General features: G+C 42.7%; 1 protein-coding gene across 1 annotated transcript in view; it reads left to right on the top strand.

The window, feature by feature from the left end:
* The window catches only part of rbl2 (retinoblastoma-like 2 (p130)), a 42173-nt gene continuing 23778 nt past the window's right edge, over window positions 1-18395 (top strand). The window contains exons 1-11 of the mRNA XM_023985980.2: window positions 1-649; window positions 1783-1913; window positions 2355-2555; window positions 4069-4133; window positions 4881-5009; window positions 8753-8913; window positions 9066-9130; window positions 9214-9385; window positions 9487-9650; window positions 14219-14432; window positions 14691-14828. Of these exons, the coding sequence (XP_023841748.1) occupies window positions 512-649; window positions 1783-1913; window positions 2355-2555; window positions 4069-4133; window positions 4881-5009; window positions 8753-8913; window positions 9066-9130; window positions 9214-9385; window positions 9487-9650; window positions 14219-14432; window positions 14691-14828 (1578 nt within the window). The 5' untranslated portion in view covers window positions 1-511. The remainder of the gene's footprint in view (window positions 650-1782; window positions 1914-2354; window positions 2556-4068; window positions 4134-4880; window positions 5010-8752; window positions 8914-9065; window positions 9131-9213; window positions 9386-9486; window positions 9651-14218; window positions 14433-14690; window positions 14829-18395) is intronic.

Consider the following 18395-nt stretch of genomic DNA (forward strand, 5'->3'; position numbering starts at 1 on the left):
TCCTGCACAGCACTTGAACGTTGACTGGCAGCACGTGGGTGATGGTTGCTACAAAGTTACACCCTATAGTGGCCAGAATGGGAACTTTTTCAAAACATCCATCCATCTAAAAAGGAAAGTATCAAAGTTATCAGATGTATTTTAGTATGTAGTGGCATACGTTGTTGATCGTCGAATGTTGAGAATAAACACCCGAACGCATTTTTTGTGGGCGGAAACCTCCTGTACGCTTGATGTTGCATTCACCAAACAACATACCATCCAAAATGTGACGTTGTACTGTACGCTAGCATTTGGCGTAGTCTTCTACGCACGATAGTAGCTTTCACTCAAATGACATTTAAATGCCTACACTGTACAGCACTGTATATCGGTACTCAAAATGTACGAAGAGTAACATTGTTTCCATGTACTTTGTAACAAACCGCGCTTGAGTTGACTCTGCTTTGCAACCTCATTGTTATTTGTACCCGAATCTAATTTGCCCCGACGTTTTTGACACGCATTTGAAATGAACGAGGAAAAAGACTTTTTGCAGAAAATAAGGCTGGGGTTTGAAGAACTCTGTCGAGCTTTAAATATGGACGTGGAGGCGAGCAACGAAGCATGGAGGAGTTACGAAAGCATAAGCAAAAAATACACATTAGAGGTATGCCTAATTATGTCTGTTGTATTGTATATTGTACAGTAAATTATAATTGTTCCTATTTTGGCAACCGGTTTAGCGGTAGTTCACGTGCAGAGTAGTCTGTCTCGCCTCTACCTTATATGACACGCATGTTAAGTCGTGACATTTTCTATTTAAAGACGCAGCTTCTAATATTTTTTGTAGATTTTTTGTAGAAATATATCATAAAACGGCATTATTGCTAATATTTGTCTATGGAAAGGGGAAGAGTTTTCCGGTGTTTGTCAGGTTTGGAGGCGGACCAATCTCAGGGTCTAGAATAGGACTAGGTTGCTTACTCATAACACTGAGTATGATCAAACTTTTAACATAATTCAGTTTTTAGCCTATTATGTTGTTGAAATGTTCTATAATATATTGTTATAATATAGTCCGCAACCTCTAAATTCAAATGACAGTGTGCATTTTACATTGGCCTAATTTAAAAATGTCCGTAGGGATATGCAGTGGTGTGCCTATTTCAAGTTTCAACGTTTTATTATCACATGCACAGGATACAGCAGGTGTACCGTACATTGAAATGCTTAACTTGCGAGCTCATTCTCTGCAATGCAGAATAAAGGTAATAATATAGCTCAGAAGAAAAAAACACGTGAAATACGAGATAAGAAAAACATGACAATGCAGTTATATACAGGTCAGTGCCAGTACCATTAATATAATCTGCAGGGGTACTGGAGTGATTGAGGTAGGTATGAACATGTGAAGTCTGATAAAAGTGACTAGTAGTAGCAGTATAAATACCAATGGCAATAATGATAATCATAATAATAGAACGGGTAGAAAGTGGCTGGTAGCAGGATAATTACTAATGGTAATAATCACCACAGCAGCGAATGGTAATAGTAGTCATTATAATCACTATGTGTATATATTTGTGTACATCTTAATGGTTTATTTTGGTTGTGGTTTTGAAGAAGCATAAGGTAACATGAAATATGAAGAAAATAAGAAACCCCTTGAGGGGAGAATTTCCAACATGACAACTCTAGTCCCTGGCCCCATCAGCTCTGGCTTACTATTGAGAGAGAACCCTGTGACAGAACAATCATTGAACCTCTCTCACACTCTCGTTCACGCATACACACACACAGGGCAGTGACCTACACTGGCTGGCCTGTGCCATCTATGTGGCCTGTAGAACACCAGTACCAACAGTGGATAGGGGTACTGCAGAGGGAAACTACGTCTCTCTTACCCGAATACTCCGCTGTTCAGAACAAAGGTACGTACGCCCATGCACTTATCTAAATGGCCTGGTTTGCCAAATTCAGATTAAGCGAAATCCTGGACAAAACAGCATGTTCAATGGAGATTACACACTGAACGTGCCTCTTATTCCAGGACTAGGCTTATTCTGTGTCCAGGAAACTGGCCCTAAATGTATCCCTTATCATACAGTACACAATTTACTGTAGGACCCAAATCCTTATCCAAATTCATCATTGACTTTCATACATGTCTTTATGGTATCTTGGCCAGATCTTAGATTCTTGTTCCAGCCTGGTTCTTTGTGCAATAAATTATGTATTAATGTTTAAAAATGCTGAACAAATGACCACACATCAACTAATCATATCTATTTGTTGTAATATATAATTTAAAGAACAGTAAAATACAGTACTAATGGAATTACTCAAACAGTTGCCCTGTTTTCTGATTCCAGCCTCATTGAGTTCTTCAACAAGATAAAGAAATGGCAGGATATGGCCAGTGTTCCTCAGGACTTCCGTCAGAGCACGGAGAAGCTAGAGAGAAATTTCACAGTTTCCGCCGTCATCTTCAAGAAATACGTCCCCATCTTCAAAGCCATCTTTAAGGCGCCCTCGGATGAACCGCACAGAGTCCACAGGAGCAACAAACAGAGGTGAGTCAGTTGTTGATACTGTAGATAGATATGAACTTTTGATGCTTTACTATTTTATACTGTAGTTTGACCACTCTTGAACAAAGCCAAGGGGTTTCTTTCCTGGTGCCAGCCTGATCACGCGATATCTCTGATCAACACGGTCAGTCTGCTTGACCAGGCTTAAGCATTCTGATTAAACTTATGTATGGATTTATTCAGATTCAATTTATTTATGGATTTATTCAGATTTAATTTATATATGGACTTATTCAGATATAACTTATGTATGAACTTATTCTGATTAAACTTATGTATGAACTTATTCTGATTAAACTTATGTATGAACTTATTCTGATTAAACTTATGTATGGACTTATTCTGATTAAATTTATGTATGGATTTATTCTGATTTAACTTATGTATGGGCTTATTCAGATTAAATGTATGTATGGATTTATTCTGATTGAATTTATTTATGGATTTATTCAGATTTAACTTATGTATGGACTTATTCAGATATAACTTATGTATGGACTTATTCTGATTAAATTTATGTATGGATTTATTCTGATTAAATTTATGTATGGACTTATTCTGATTAAATGTATGTATGGACTTATTCTGATTTACCTTATGTATGGGTTTATTCAGATTACATTTATGTATGGATTTATTCAGATTACATTTATTTATGGATTTATTCGGATTTAATTTATGTATGGACTTATTCAGATATAACTTATGTATGGACATATTCAGATTAAATTTATGTATGGACTTATTCTGATTAAATTTCTGATTAAAGAAACCCAGCCTAAAACCCCAAACAGCAAGCAATGCAGGTGTAGAAGCACGGTGGCCAGGAAAAACTCCCTAGAAAGGCCAAAACCTAGGAAGAAACCTAGAGGAACCAGGCTATGAGGGGTGGCCAGTCCTCTTCTGGCTGTGCCGGGTGGAGATTATAACAGAACATGGCCAAGATGTTCAAATGTTCATAAATGACCAGCATGGTCAAATAATAATAATCACAGTAGTTGTCGAGGGTGCAGCAAGTCAGCACCTCAGGAGTAAATGTCAGTTGGCTTTTCATAGCCGATCATTAAGAGTATCTCTATCGCTCCTGCGGTCTCTAGAGAGTTGAAAACAGCAGGTCTGGGACAGGTAGCACYTCCGGTGAAAAGGTCAGGGTTCCATTGCCGCAGGCAGAACAGTTGAAACTGGAGCAGCAGCACGGCCAGGTGGACTGGGGACAGCAAGTAGTCATCATGCCAGGTAGTCCTGAGGCATGGTCCTAGGGCTCAGGTCCTCCAAGAGAGAGAAAGAAAGAGAGAAAGAGAGAATTAGAGAGAGCATACTTAAATTCACACAGGACACCGGATAAGATAGGAGAAGTACTCCAGATATTATTCTTATTCTGATTTAACTTATGTATGGACTCATTCTGATCGCACTTATGTGTGGACTCATTCTGATTTTATTTATGTATGGACTTATTCTGATTTAACTTATGTATGGACTCATTCTGATTTAGACGCCATCCCTGCACCGTTGCTGAAGTGTTCAACTTCTGCTGGATTCTGTTTGTCCACGCTAAAGGTGAGTACTTCTGTTTTGTTCATTGTAAAATACAGGAAAAGAAGGGAGGACAGAGGGAAAGGGCTAGGGCTCAGTGGGGTACTTTGAAGGAGAAAAGGCTGGTTTGATTGTATTTGAAGTGTTCGCTGCTTGGTTACAGTCAAAGTATAAGTCAGTGACAAGGGCTAGGTACTCTACACTGGGCATGCCAAGGCCTGCACTGATGTGTTGACATCAGCAGGAGACCAGGTGCCAAGGCAAGTACTGTAGATGTGTCCTTTTTATATCTCTTTAATCATTAATAATAACACACACACACACAGTCAGATCCTTCAGGGTGTATCATTATCTTGGCAACATATTGCATTGGGGCAGGTCAGGACTTGCCTGTGTCACAGCCTGGATTTAGCACTGCCAGCAGGCACATGTGTTTATAATAGTTGGCAATACGACAGAGCAGCCTATTTAGCTTGGAACCCAGTGATTGCTACTTTCAGATAGATACATTTGCGGTGACATTTTGGATACGCAAATTGCAGTGAGCAAAATCAATGTTTGCACTACTCTGCAGTCAATACAATACCTCTATCCTTCAGATTAATTCTATTCAACAAGCTTTATTGGAATGACCAGATCATTGAGGGGGATTCCATTGTCCGTTGTGTCAAAGCGTATTTTGGTCTTTAGAAGAACACAATAAAATCCTATGTATGATTATGTCTCCTACATTTCTCTGACATGTCGCTTCTCTCTCTCTCCCTCTGCCAGGAAACTTCCCTATGATCAGTGATGACCTGGTGAACTCGTACCATCTCCTTCTGTGTGCTCTGGACCTGGTCTTCTCCAACGCCCTGCTCTGTAATACCAGGAAGGAGCTGCTCAACCCCAACTTCAAAGGTGCACTCCCAGCCCACGCCTATATCCCCTCCATAGGCCTACATCCCCTCCGTAGGCCTACATCCCCTCCATAGGCCTATGTCCCCTCCGTAGGCCTATATCCCCTCCGTAGGCCTGTATCCCCTCCGAAGGCCTATATCCCCTCCGTAGGTCCGCATCCCCCTCATAGGTCTGCCTCCCCCACCGTAGGCCTGCATCCCCTCCGTAGGCCTGCATCCCCTCCGTAGGCCTATATCCCCTCATAGGCCTGCCTCCCCCACCATAGGCCTGCATCCCCTCCGTAGGTCTGCATCCCCTCCGTAGGCCTATATCCCCTTTGTAGACCTATATCCCCTTCGTAGACCTATATCCCCTTTGTAGACCTACATCCCCTCCGTAGGCCTATATCCCCTCCCTAGGCCTATATCCCCTCCCTAGACCTATATCCCCTTCGTAGGCCTATATCCCCTTCGTTGGCCTATATCCCCTTCGTAGGCCTATATCCCCTTCGTAGGCCTATATCCCAACAATGCAGAGAGAATGTTATTTGAAACAGTAGGAAAAAAATTAAAATAATAGAGTAATAAATAAAAAATAATAACACAAGGAATAAATACACATTGAGTAACAACTTCGCTATTTACACGGGGTACCAGTACCGAGTCGATGTGCAGGGGTACAAGGTAATTGAGGTAGATATGTACATACAGTGCATTTGAAAAGATTCAGACCTCTTTCCTTTTTCCACATTTTGTTACGTTGCAGCCTTATTGTAACATTTTATGAAATTGTTTCCCCCCCCCCATTATGACAAAGTAAAAACAGGTTTTTGGGAATGTTGGAAAATGTATGAAAAATTAAAAAGGAAATATGACATTTAGGGAGTTTCTCCCATTCTTTGGAGATTCTCTCAAGCTCTGTCAGGTTGGATGGGGAGCGTCGCTGCACAGCTATTTTCAGGTCTCTCCAAAGATGTTTGATCGGGTTCAAGTCTGGGCTCTGGCTGCTCCACTCAAGGACATTCAGAGGCTTGTCCCGAAGCCACTCCTGCATTGTCTTGGCTGTGTGCTTAGGGTCGTTGTCCTGTTGGAAGGTGAACATTCGCCATAGTCTGAGGTACTGAGCGCTCTGGAGCAGGTTTTCATCAAGGATCTCTCTGTACTTTGCTTCGTTTATCTTTCCCTCGATCCTGACTAGTCTCCCAGTCCCTGCCACGGAAAAACATCCCCACAGCATGACGCTGCCACCACCATGCTTCACCGTAGGGTTGGTGCCAGGTTTCCTCCAGACGTGACACTTGGCATTCAGGCCAAAGAGTTCAATCTTGTTTTCATCAGACCAGGGAATCTTGTTTCTCATGGCCTGATAGTCTTTAGGTGCCTTTTGGCAAACTCCAAGCGGGCTGTCCTGTGTCTTTTACTGAGGAGTTGCTTCCATCTGGCCACTCTACCATAAAGGCCTGATTGGAGGAGTGCTGCAGAGATGGTTGTCATTTTGGAAGGTTCTCCTATCTCCACAGAAGAACTCAGGAGCTCTGTCAGATTGACCGTTGGGTTCTTGGTCACCTCCCCGATCAAGGCCCATCTCCCACGATTGCTCAGTTTGGCCGGGCGCCTTGGTGGTTCCAAACTTCTTCTATTTAAGAATGATGGAAGCCACTGTGTTCTTGGGGACCTTCAATGCTGTAGACATTTTTTTGTGCACTTCCCCAGATCTGTGCCTCGACACAATCCTGTTACGGAGCTCTACGGACAATTCCTTCGACCTTATGGCTTGGTTTTTGCTCTGACATGCACTGTCAACTGTGGGACCTTATATAGACAGCCTTTGCAAATCATGTCCAATCAATTGAATTTACCACAGGTGGACTCCAATCAAGTTGTAGAAACATCTCAAGGATGAGATGAGCAATGGAAACAGGATGCACCTGAGCTCAATTTCGAGTCTCATAGCGAAGGGTCTGAATACTTATGTAAATAAGGTATTTCAGTTTTAAATTTTTTATGCATTTGCTAAAATTCTAGAAACCTGTTTTCACTTTGTCATTATGGGGTATTGTGTGTAGATTGATGAGGATTTATTTGTATTCTTTTTCTTTTTTGAATAACGCTTTAATGTAACAAAATGTGGAAAAAGGGAAGGGGTCTGAATGCTTTCCGAATGCACTGAAGGTAGGGATAAAGTGACTAGGCAACGGGATAGAAAATAAACAGGAAATAAAGCATATGTGATGAGTCAAATTTTAGTGAAAAACAGGATCAATGCAGATACTCCAGGTAGCTATTGGTTAACTATTTAACTAACTATTTAGCAGTCTTATAGCTTGGGGTAGAAGCTGTTCAGGGTCCTATTGGTTTTAGACTTGGTGCATCCGTACTGCTTGCCATGCAGTAGCAGAGAGAACAGTCTATGACCTGGGTGGCTGTATAGAGGGAAATAGTCCTATAATTCCTATAATAACTACAACCTAAAACTTCTTACCTGGGAATATTGAAGACTCATGTTAAAAGGAACCACCAGCTTTCATATGTTCTCATGTTCTGAGCAAGGAACTGAAACGTTAGCTTTCTTACATAGCACATATTGCACTTTTACTTTCTTCTCCAACACTTTGTTTTTGCATTATTTAAACCAAATTGAACATGTTTCATTATTTACTTGAGGCTAAATTGATTTTATTGATGTATTATATTAAGTTAAAATAAGTGTTAATTCATTATTGTTGTAATTGTCATTATTACAAATATTATTATTTTTTAATTGGCCGATTAATCGGTATCGGCTTTTTTGGTCCTCCAATAATCGGTATCGGTATAGGCGTTGAAAAATCATAATCGGTCGACCTCTAGCTTCAAGCATTGCGAAGAGCTGTTGGCAAACACAGGAAAGTGCTGTTTGAATGAATGCTTACGAGCCTGCTGCTGCCTTCCACCGCTCAGTCAGACTGCTCTATCAAATATCAAATCGTAGACTTAATTATAATATAATAAACACACAGAAATACGAGCCTTAGGTCATTAATATGGTCAAATCCGGAAACTATCATTCCGAAAACAAAACGTTTATTCTTTCAGTGAAATACGGAACTGTTCCGTATTTTATCGAACGCGTGGCAACCCTAAGTCTAAATATTGCTGTTACATTGCACAACCTTCAATGTTATGTCATAATTATGTAAAATTCTGGCAAATTAATTACGGTCTTTGTTAGTAAGAAATGGTCTTCACACAGTTTGCAATGAGCCAGGCAGCCCAAACTGCTGCATATACCCTGACGCGAATGCACTTTTGTTAAATCATCACCCGTTTGGCGAAGTAGGTTGTGATTCTATGATAAACTAACAGGCACCGCATTGATTATATGCAACACAGGACAAGCTAGTTAAACTAGTAATATCATCAACCATGTGTAGTTAACTAGTGATTATGTTAAGATTGATTGTTTTTTATAAGATAAGTTTAATTCTAGCCAGCAACTTACCTTGGCTCCTTGCTGCACTCGCGTAACAGGTGATCAGCCTGCCATGCAGTCTCCTCATGGATTGCAATGTAATCGGCGTCCAAAAATGCAGATTACCGATTGTTATGAAAACTTGAAATCGGCCCTAATTAATCGGCCATGCCGACCTCTAGTATACGCTACCCTGTGTACGTAGAGTATGTTAAATCTGTATGGTACGTTTGTGTATACAAATATGCATAGTTACTGAAATACCTTATCACGCATCTAATGCAGGAAGCTATTATGTCTCCTCTGATCCACAGGCCTTCCTGATGACTTCAGCAGTAAGCACTACAAGCCCACTGCAGGGCCTTACTGCTTCATAGAGCAGCTGTGTGAACTGCATGATGGCCTGGTGCTGGAGGCCAAAGGGGTGAAGGAACACTTCTGGAAACCCTTCATTAATAGGCTCTTCCATAAGAAGGTTAGGCAAATACACACACACATGAGCCACACAGACACACATACACATGCACTCAAACACACGCACAGGCACGTACAAACACGCATACACACACACACCTCAGTCCTACTTGTATGCTCTGCCTCATCTTGGATATTCTGTGTCCTCAACAGATTCTCAAAGGGAAAGAAGAGAGCTTGACTGGCTTCTTAGATCCTATGAATTTTGGAGACAGTTCGTATGTGTCAATCCTATAAGACTATATTGATAGTCTTTTGAGTGACATTACTCATATATTTGTGTATACATTTGTTTGTGTAGTGTGTCCATGGGCCGTGTGTATGAGGAGCATGTTCTGGCCACTGGAGGTCTGGATGATAGGATATTTTTGGGAGAGGGGGGCAATGAAGACATTGGCACCACAGGCCCCTGTCTCTGTGAGGGGGGGGAGAACCAGGACGCCTCAGCATACAGACTCTACAGCAGTCAGACTGTAAGACACACACACACACATCCGTTACTTGTGTCTTTGAGTCTGAATTCAATCATATGTACAGTAATCCCTGTGTTATGTCTCCTGTGTGTGCCCTGTAGGCCTCAGTCCTGAAGGTGTCCACTCCCTTTACGGATCTTAATTATGTCCAGGACAACAGTCTGTGTACGCCGGTCTCTACTGCCATGCAGAGTGTTGGTCGACTACACAGCCTGCTCAATGGACTGAAGCGCGGCCCCAGTCGGAGACTCACAGACTTACTGAGGTATTGCACACCATACAAATAATACATTTACAGAGCGACTACGGGATACGGAGTTTCTCTATCCCAATTTGCCCAGGCAAAAATTACGGATATTTCTGCGCATGAGCAGGATTGTTTTTTACTTTGCCGAGTCCCCACTCCGCTGCCAATGTAGCTGCTGTGCTGAGTGCTCCGCTGTCAACGTAGCTGCTGTGCTGAGTGCTGCGCTGCCTCTCCCCCTTCCTTCATCTCCTTTGTCTGGTCGCTGGTGTAGCCTACAAACTTCATGTTGTACACAAAACTGTTCTCACTATTGCGTTCCCTGTCTCAGTAAGCAAAAGAGCCATTTCATGTTCCTTTTTCAGGAGGGGAGTAGGCTACATGCAGCTATTTACATGTTTTATACAAAATACATTATCGACATGTTCGTACAAACTTTGTTGTCAGTATTGCAAACATAAGCACGACACAAACAGGCAGTCTGGCGATTTCATGATCTTCTTAGCTGCTGAGTTACATGCAGCCACAGTTGAAGTCGGAAGTTTAGATACACTTAGATTGGAGTCATTAAAACTCGTTTTTCAACCACTCCACAAATTTCTTGTTAACAAACTATAGTTTTGGCAAGTCGGTTAGGACATCTACTTTGTGCCATGACACAAGTAATTTTTCCAACAATTGTTTACAGACAGATTATTCACTTGTAATTCCCTGTATCACAATTCCAGTGGGTCAGAAGTTTACATACATTAAGTTGACTGTGCCTTTAAACGGCTTGGAAAATTCTAGAAAATGATGTCATGGCTTTAGAAGCTTTTGATAGGCTAATTGACATAATTTGAGTCAATTGTAGGTGAACCTGTGGATGTATTTCAAGGCCTCACTTCAAACTCAGTGCCTCTGCTTGACATCATGGAGAAAATCAAAAATAAATCAGCAATGACCTCAGAAAAAAATGGTTAACCTCCACAAGACTGGTTCATCCTTGGAGCAATTTTCAAACGCCTGAAGGTACCACGTTCATCTGTACAAACAATAGTACGCAAGTATAACACCATGGGACCACGCAGCCGTCATACCACTCAGGAAGGAGACGCGTTCTGTCTCCTAGAGATGAACGTACTTTGGTGTGAAAAGTGCAAATCAATCCCAGAACAACAGCCAAAGGACCTTGTGAAGATGCTGGAGGAAACAGGTACAAAATTATCTATATCCACAGTAAAACGAGTCCTATATCGCAAACCTAAAGGCCGCTCAGCAAGGAAGAAGCCACTGCTCCAAAACCGGCCATAAAAAAGCCAGGACTATGGTTTGCAGCTGCACATGGGACAAAGATTGTACTTTTTGGAGAAATGTCCTCTGGTCTGATGAAACAAAAATAGAACTGTTTGGCCATAATGACCTCATATGTTTGGAGGAAAAAGGGTGACGCTTGCAAGCCGAAGAACACCATCCCAACCGTGAAGCACGGGGGTGTAGCATTCATGTTGTGGGGGTGCTTGCTGCAGGAGGGATTGGTGCACTTCACAAAATAGATGGCATCATGGAAGAAGGAAAATTATGTGGAGTATATTGAAGCAACATCTAAAGACATCAGTCAGAGAGTTAAAGCTTGGTTGCAAATTGTCACGATCGTCGTAAGAAGCGGACCAAAACGCAGCGCGGTTTTGAATACATTCTTTCATATTTTAATGAGAAACACTTAACAAAAATAACAAAACGAATAAGACGAACGTGACCGCTATATAAACACTGTGCTTAACATGCAACATAACATAGACAATAACCCACAACCCACAATACAAATACCTAAATATGGTTCCCAATCAAGGACAATGCAAAACACCTGTCTCTGATTGAGAACCATATCAGGCCAAACACATAGAGAATATACAAAACAGACATACAACATAGAATGCCCACACAGATCACACCCTGACCAACCAAAACATAAAACATACAAAGCAAACTAGGCTGTGCGTGACCGTAACCCCCCCCAGGTGCGACTCCGGCCGCAAAACCTGATCCTACAGGGGAGGTTCTGGGTGGGCATCTATCGCGGGTGGGCTCTGGCGCTGGACGTGGCCCCCACTCCACCATAGTCAATCCCCGCTTCCGTGCCTCCTAGGAACGACGACCCTCCTAAATGACCCCACTCCATTGAGGGGCGCTCTGGACTCAGGGGCGCCTCTGGACTGAGGGGAGCTCAGGACTGAGGGGCAGCTCAGGCTTGAAAAGCAGCTCCGGACTGAAGGGCAGTCCGGACAGAAGGGCAGCTCATGACTGAAGGGCAGCTCATGACTGAAGAGCAGCTCATGACTGAGGGGTAGCTCATGACTGAGGGGTAGCTCATGACTGAGGGGTAGCTCATGACTGAAGAGCGGCTCTGGCAGCTCCTGACTGGCGGGCGGCTCCTGACTGGCTGGGCGGCTCTGGCGGCTCCTGACTGGCGGGCGGCTCCTGACTTGGCGGGCGGCTCTAGCGGCTCAGGACAGACGGGCGGCTCTGACGCTCAGGACAGACGGGCGGTTCTGACGCTCAGGACAGACGGGCAGCTCAGACGGCGCTGGGCAGACGGGCAGCTCAGACGGCGCTGGACAGACGGGCAGCTCAGACGGCGCTGGGCAGACTGGCAGCTCAGACTGTAGGCCTGGTGCGTGGTGCAGGAACTGGTGGTACCGGGCTGGGAACACGCACCACTGGACGAGTGCGGGGAGCAGGAACAGGGCATACTGGACCCTGGAGGCGCACAGTAGGCCTGGTGCGTGGTGTTGGCACTGGTGGTACTGGATAGACCGGACCGTGAAGACGCACTGGAGGTCTCGAGCTAATGGCCTGCACAACCCGTCCTGGCTGGATGGTAACTCTAGCTCGGCACGTGCGGGGCGCAGGCACAGGACGCACTGGGCTGTGCAGACATACGGGAGACACAGTGCGCGACGCCGGCGCAGGATATCCTGGCCCGAGGAGACCCACTGGCTGTCTGGAGAGCAGGGCTGGCACCATCTTCCCTGGCTGGATCCTCACCCTAGCTCGGCAGATGCGGGGAGCTGGGATGTAGCGCACCGGGCTAAGCACGCGTACTGGAGACACCGTGCGTTCTACCACATAACACGGGGCCTGACCAGTACGACGCTCTCTCTCTCCATAGTAAGCATGGGGAGTTGGCGCAGGTCTCTTACCTGGCTTCGCCACACTCCCCGTGTTCCCCCCCCCCAAGACATTTTTGGGGCTGCCTCTCGGGCTTCCTACCGCACCGCCGTGCTCGTTTCGCCAACTCCATTCTCCTGTAACCCTCCTCGCACTGCTCCAGCGAATCCCAGGCGGGCTCCGGCACTCTCACTGGGTCGACCGCCCACCTGTCTATCTCTTCCCAAGTTGTATAGTCCAGATTCTGCTCCCATGTCCAGAAATCCTGACATCGCTGCCTCTCCTGCTCCTGCCCGTTACCACGCTGCTTGGTCCTATTTTGGTGGGTTATTCTGTCACAATCGTCGTAAGAAGCGGACCAAAACGCAGCGGACCAAAACATAAAACATACAAAGCAAACTATGGTCAGGGCGTGACACAAATGGGTCTTCCAAATGGACAATGACCCCAAGCATACTTCCAAACTTGTGTCAAAATAGCTTAAGGACAACAAAGTCAAGGTATTGGATTGGCCATCACATAGCCCTGACCTCAATCCCATAGAACATTTGTGTGCAGAACTGAAAAAGTGTGTGGGAGCAAGGATGCCTACAAACCTGACTCAGTTACACCAGCTCTGTCAGGAGGAATGGGCCAAAATTCACCCACAACTTATTGTGGTAAGCTTGTGGAAGGCTACCCAAAACATTTGACCCAAATTAAACAATTTAAAGGCAATGCTACCAAATACTAATTGAGTGTATGTAAACTTCTGACCCACTGGGAATGTGATGAAAGAAATAAAAGCTGAAATAAATCATTCTCTCTATTATTATTCTGACATTTCACATTCTTAAAATAAAGTGGTGATCCTAACTGACCTAAGACAGGGAATTTTTAGTAGGATTAAATGTCAGGAATTGTGAAAAACTGAGTAAAAATGTATTTGGCTAAGGTGTATGTAAACTTCCGACTTCAACTGTATATCTGCATATATGGCCTGTGGCATAGCTATGGCACCGAGCGATGGAAAACGAACTCGCCCATGTTTACCAGTCCGGATACACGCTCGGCTGCTTAGAATGTTCGGCTGCCCAGAGGTGGAACGCAGCAAGACACAGACATGCAGTCTAAACAGCGATTGAATGTTCTCTTTTCATCATCATTGCAAACACTGGCTTAGCTGTGCAGGAGGCAGACAGGCAGTCAAGTAGTGTTGTTTTTTCAGGAACTACGATATAACAGCAGGGGTGTTGTAACAGCAGGGGTGTTGTAACAGCAGGGGTGTTGTAACAGCAGGGGTGTTGTAACAGCAGGGGTGTTGTAACAGCAGGGGTATAGTAACAGCAGTGGTGTGGTAACAGCAGTGGTGTAGTAACAGCAGTGGCGTTGTAACAGCAGTGGTGTTGTAACAGCAGTGGTGTAGTAAGAGTACGTTCTTCTGTGTTGTCTTGTGTCAGGGCGTGTGCCAGAGACCCCAGTGAGGTCATCTCCACTAGGCTGAAGGACATGTGTCAGCTCTTCTGCCAGCACTATGAGGGCAACGGGGAAGCGAACACAGGACTGGGGAAAGACATCACGGTGTACTTCTGCCTGGCGGAGGCGCTCTACTATAAAATCCTGGAGGCCGTCATTGACCAGGAGAAGAAGAGACTGGGCAACTTGGATCTCTCTGTGAGTCTCACCTGCCCTGCTAGCTTAGCTCAGTTTGCTGTAACTAACTAGAAATTTCACAGAAGTTTCCCATTGACGTCAAAGCATGATTTATAGAAAGCTCCAAGTTACGCTCTTGTATTTTTGGTTCACAGATGTGTTAGAATTTATCCATATGTTGAGATATTGTATGTTATGACACCTTTGACACTGTTGTCCCTGCCATTCTTGCTTGTAAAATATGAACAATCAGCCCTGTGTTCTGGTGTCTGTCCTTAGGGTATTCTGGAGCAGGATGTGTTCCAGCGCTCTCTGCTGGCCTGCTGTCTGGAGATTGTCATCTTCTCCTACCGACCCCCAGGGGACTTCCCACGAATCATACACATTTTCCAGCTCCCTGCATACCACTTTTATAAGGTACATACTTGTAATTATTTCTGTATTATGTATTTGTACTTTTTATTTATTTTATTTTATTTCACCTTTATTTAACCAGGTAGGCTAGTTGAGAACAAGTTCTCATTTGCAACTGCGACCTGGCCAAGATAAAGCATAGCAATTCGACACATACAACAGCACAGAGTTACACATGGAATAAACAAAACATACAGTCAATAATACAGTAGAAAAAAGAAAACAAAAAGTCTATATAAAGTGAGTGAAAATGAGGTAAGATAAGGGAGTTACGGCAATAAATAGGCCATGGTGGCGAAGTAATTCCAATATAGCTGTCACGGCCGTTTAAAGGAGTGGACCAAGGCGCAGCGTTTTGAGCATACATACTTCTTTATTTAACGATGTCGCCAACAAAACAATAAATATCCAAACGACACGTGAAGCCAACGTAGTGCATCCAGGCAACTAAACATGGACAACTACCCACAAAACCAACTCCCCGTGTGCGCTCCCCAAAAAATTGTTTGGGGCTGCCCTCTCGTGCATGCTGTGCTGCTTGCCTCATATCGCCGCCTCTCAGCTTTCGCTGCCTCTAGCTCCTCCTTCGGGCGGCGATATTCCCCAGCCTGTCTCCAGGGTCCCTGTCCGTCCAATTACTCTCCCAAGTCCAGGAGTCCTGAACCCTCTGCTCCTCGATACACGCTGCTTGGTCCTTTTGGTGGTGGGTAGTTCTGTCACGGCCGTTTAAAGGAGTGGACCAAGGCACAGCGTTTTGAGCGTACATACTTCTTTATTTAATGATGTCGCCAAAAACACATAAATATCCAAACGACACGTGAAGCCAACGTAGTGCATCCAGGCAACTAACCATGGACAACTACCCACAAAACCAACATGGAAAATGGCAACCTAAATAGGCTCCCAATCAGAGACAACGATAAACAGCTGTCTCTGATTGGATACCCATTCAGGCCACCATAAACCTACATACCCCTAGACAATACAAAATCCCATAGATAACCAATGGTGGCGGACGTAAAGGTAATGGCGGACTGAGCGAAGTATGTAGAGCACCTCAAGATAAACGTAATATTCAAATATCGGCAAGTTAGACTAAAATATTAGCACTACATAATCTGGTGGGTGATACATTCAATCTGGATAATAACACAAAACAAATCTTAAGACTAGAGACATTTATCGACAAATATTACGAAAACAAGCACACCCAAACATGACGGAGAGTAAGACAGGGGAACCGATTTCAAAACGCAAACGTGACTATTCTACAGACACAGACGATTTAATATTTTCACACCGGGAATGGTAAAGGTCGAAACCGATCTGTTAAAATCAATAAATGACAAACTGGGTATACTTGAATTAGTTATGTAAGGATATAAAAGAGTTGAAGGCAAGCCTCGAGATGAGTGATGAAAAAGCTGTGACATTGGAGAAGGAACACACAAGCTAAGGACAGTCAATAAGATTGAAACGAAATGAATGAACTTTACTTGACATAAAGACTAGATCAATGAGAGAGAATCTGGTACTTACAGGTATCCAGGAGAAAGAAGGGAAGTTCCTGAATCTATAGTTAGAGAGTTCCTCCTTACAGCGCTTCAGATCCCACAAGAGTTATCGACAAAATCCAACTTGAACATGTACACCGATTCGGACAGAGAGGCCAAAGGTGATGAACGCCCAATCATTGCCAAATTTGCTCAATAAAAGATAAAATAATGGTTAAAAGCCTGGGTAAAAGACTTGCTGGGACCAAAATTGCATGAATGATCAGTTTCCGAAGGAAATTGCAGAACGGCGCAAAGTTCTGTATCCAATTTCAAAAGAAAATAGATTAAAAGCGAAACGAGTAGCTCTCGTCGTTGATAAACTATATATTTGATAACCATGGTTCAGAGACACCAGAAGACTACTCCATGGTATTAAAAAAATACAAAGTTCTCATAGATGAGGAAAATAAGGTCGTAAGGTCTCATTTATTAAAACTTTGTTACAAATGATTCACCAAATTATATTTTGAAAGAGGAAGTAAAGTACTTTAAGAATATGTTTTCTGTTTCAGGCTCCTCCATCTCACTAACTGAAACTTATTGTATGGATTTTTTTCCTAATAATAATGTAAAATTAACATCTGTCAGAAAGACTCATGTGAAGGCCAATTACAGAGGAGGAATTGGCTTGATGCAATTGGGGCCTTTAACGGATCGGAGAAACTCCAGGGCTGGATGGCATACCAGTGAAGTATACAAAACTTTTTTTGAATATACTCAAAGCACCATTATTAGCTTGTTTTAACCACTCCTATATAAATGGTAGATTATCAGACACGCAACAAGAAGGTCTGATATCATTATTACTGAAACAGGACCAAGTGGTATATATAAAAATCCAGTCCATTAAAAAATTGGAAGACCTCTTACACTTCAGTGTTGTGATGCAAAAATCTCTAGCAAAATGCTTGGCGCATAGAATTAAAAAAGTATTTGTCAGATATTATTCATCCCTAATCAGACAGGTTTTTTACATGGACGATACATTGGAGATAATATAAGACAAGTACTGAAACAATAGAACACTATGAAATATCGGGGACACCAGGCCTGGTTCATAGCTGATTTTGAAAAGGCTTTTGATAAAAGTAGCAACTAGGAGTCTTATATATAAATGCCTAGAATGATTTCAATTTTTGGGGAATCTACTTAATAAAATGGGTTAAGTTTATGTAATAGTAACCCTAGTGTAAAATTAGTAAATAATGGCTACATCTCAAGAAAGTTCTTAAACTATCTAGAGCAGTAAACAGGTTGATCCACTATCGGCATATCTAATTTATTATTGCCATTGAAATGTTTAGCTGTTAAGATTAGATCAAACAATAATATTCAAGCGGAATAGGATATCCGTGGCTTAAAAACTAAGGTACGTCCATTGTACGCTCGAGAGTTCATGTTTTCTTTTAAAACCACAATAGAGTCTCTCCATGGCCTCTTAGAGGATCTAGATACTTTTGCTATCCCTCTCTGGGATTAAACCAAATTTATGATAAATGTACCATATTACGTTATTGGATCACTAAAAAATTCACCATTTTACATTACCGATGTAGTTTTACCAATTAAATGGGTCTGACGGAGATGTGGTCAATACTCAGTATACAAATCCAAAAGAAAGAAATGATCTTCACTCCAATAAATTTTCTATGAAAAGTTAGCAAAATAGATAAGATTGCTAACCATGGAAAGGAAAATACCTGTCTATTTTGGAAAAATCACCCTGATTAACTCTTTATTATATCACAGGTACCTATTTTGCTTATGTTTTGCTCACCTTAGTGACCTGATTTTTTAAATTATAATGAACAAAAATCATACAATTTATTGGAACGGCAAACAGATAAAATTAAAAGGCTTATTTATATAAGAATATGAATTTTCGGAGGGTAGAAATTATTTAATATTAAAGCATTAGACCTCTCACTAAAGGCATCAGTCATACAAAAGTTATACTTAAATCCAAACTGGTTCTCTAGTCAATTGGTACGAATGTCTCATCCTATATTCAAGA

This window comes from Salvelinus sp. IW2-2015, linkage group LG4q.1:29 (genome assembly GCF_002910315.2).
Source record: "Salvelinus sp. IW2-2015 linkage group LG4q.1:29, ASM291031v2, whole genome shotgun sequence".
Taxonomy (NCBI): Eukaryota; Metazoa; Chordata; class Actinopteri; order Salmoniformes; family Salmonidae; genus Salvelinus; species Salvelinus sp. IW2-2015.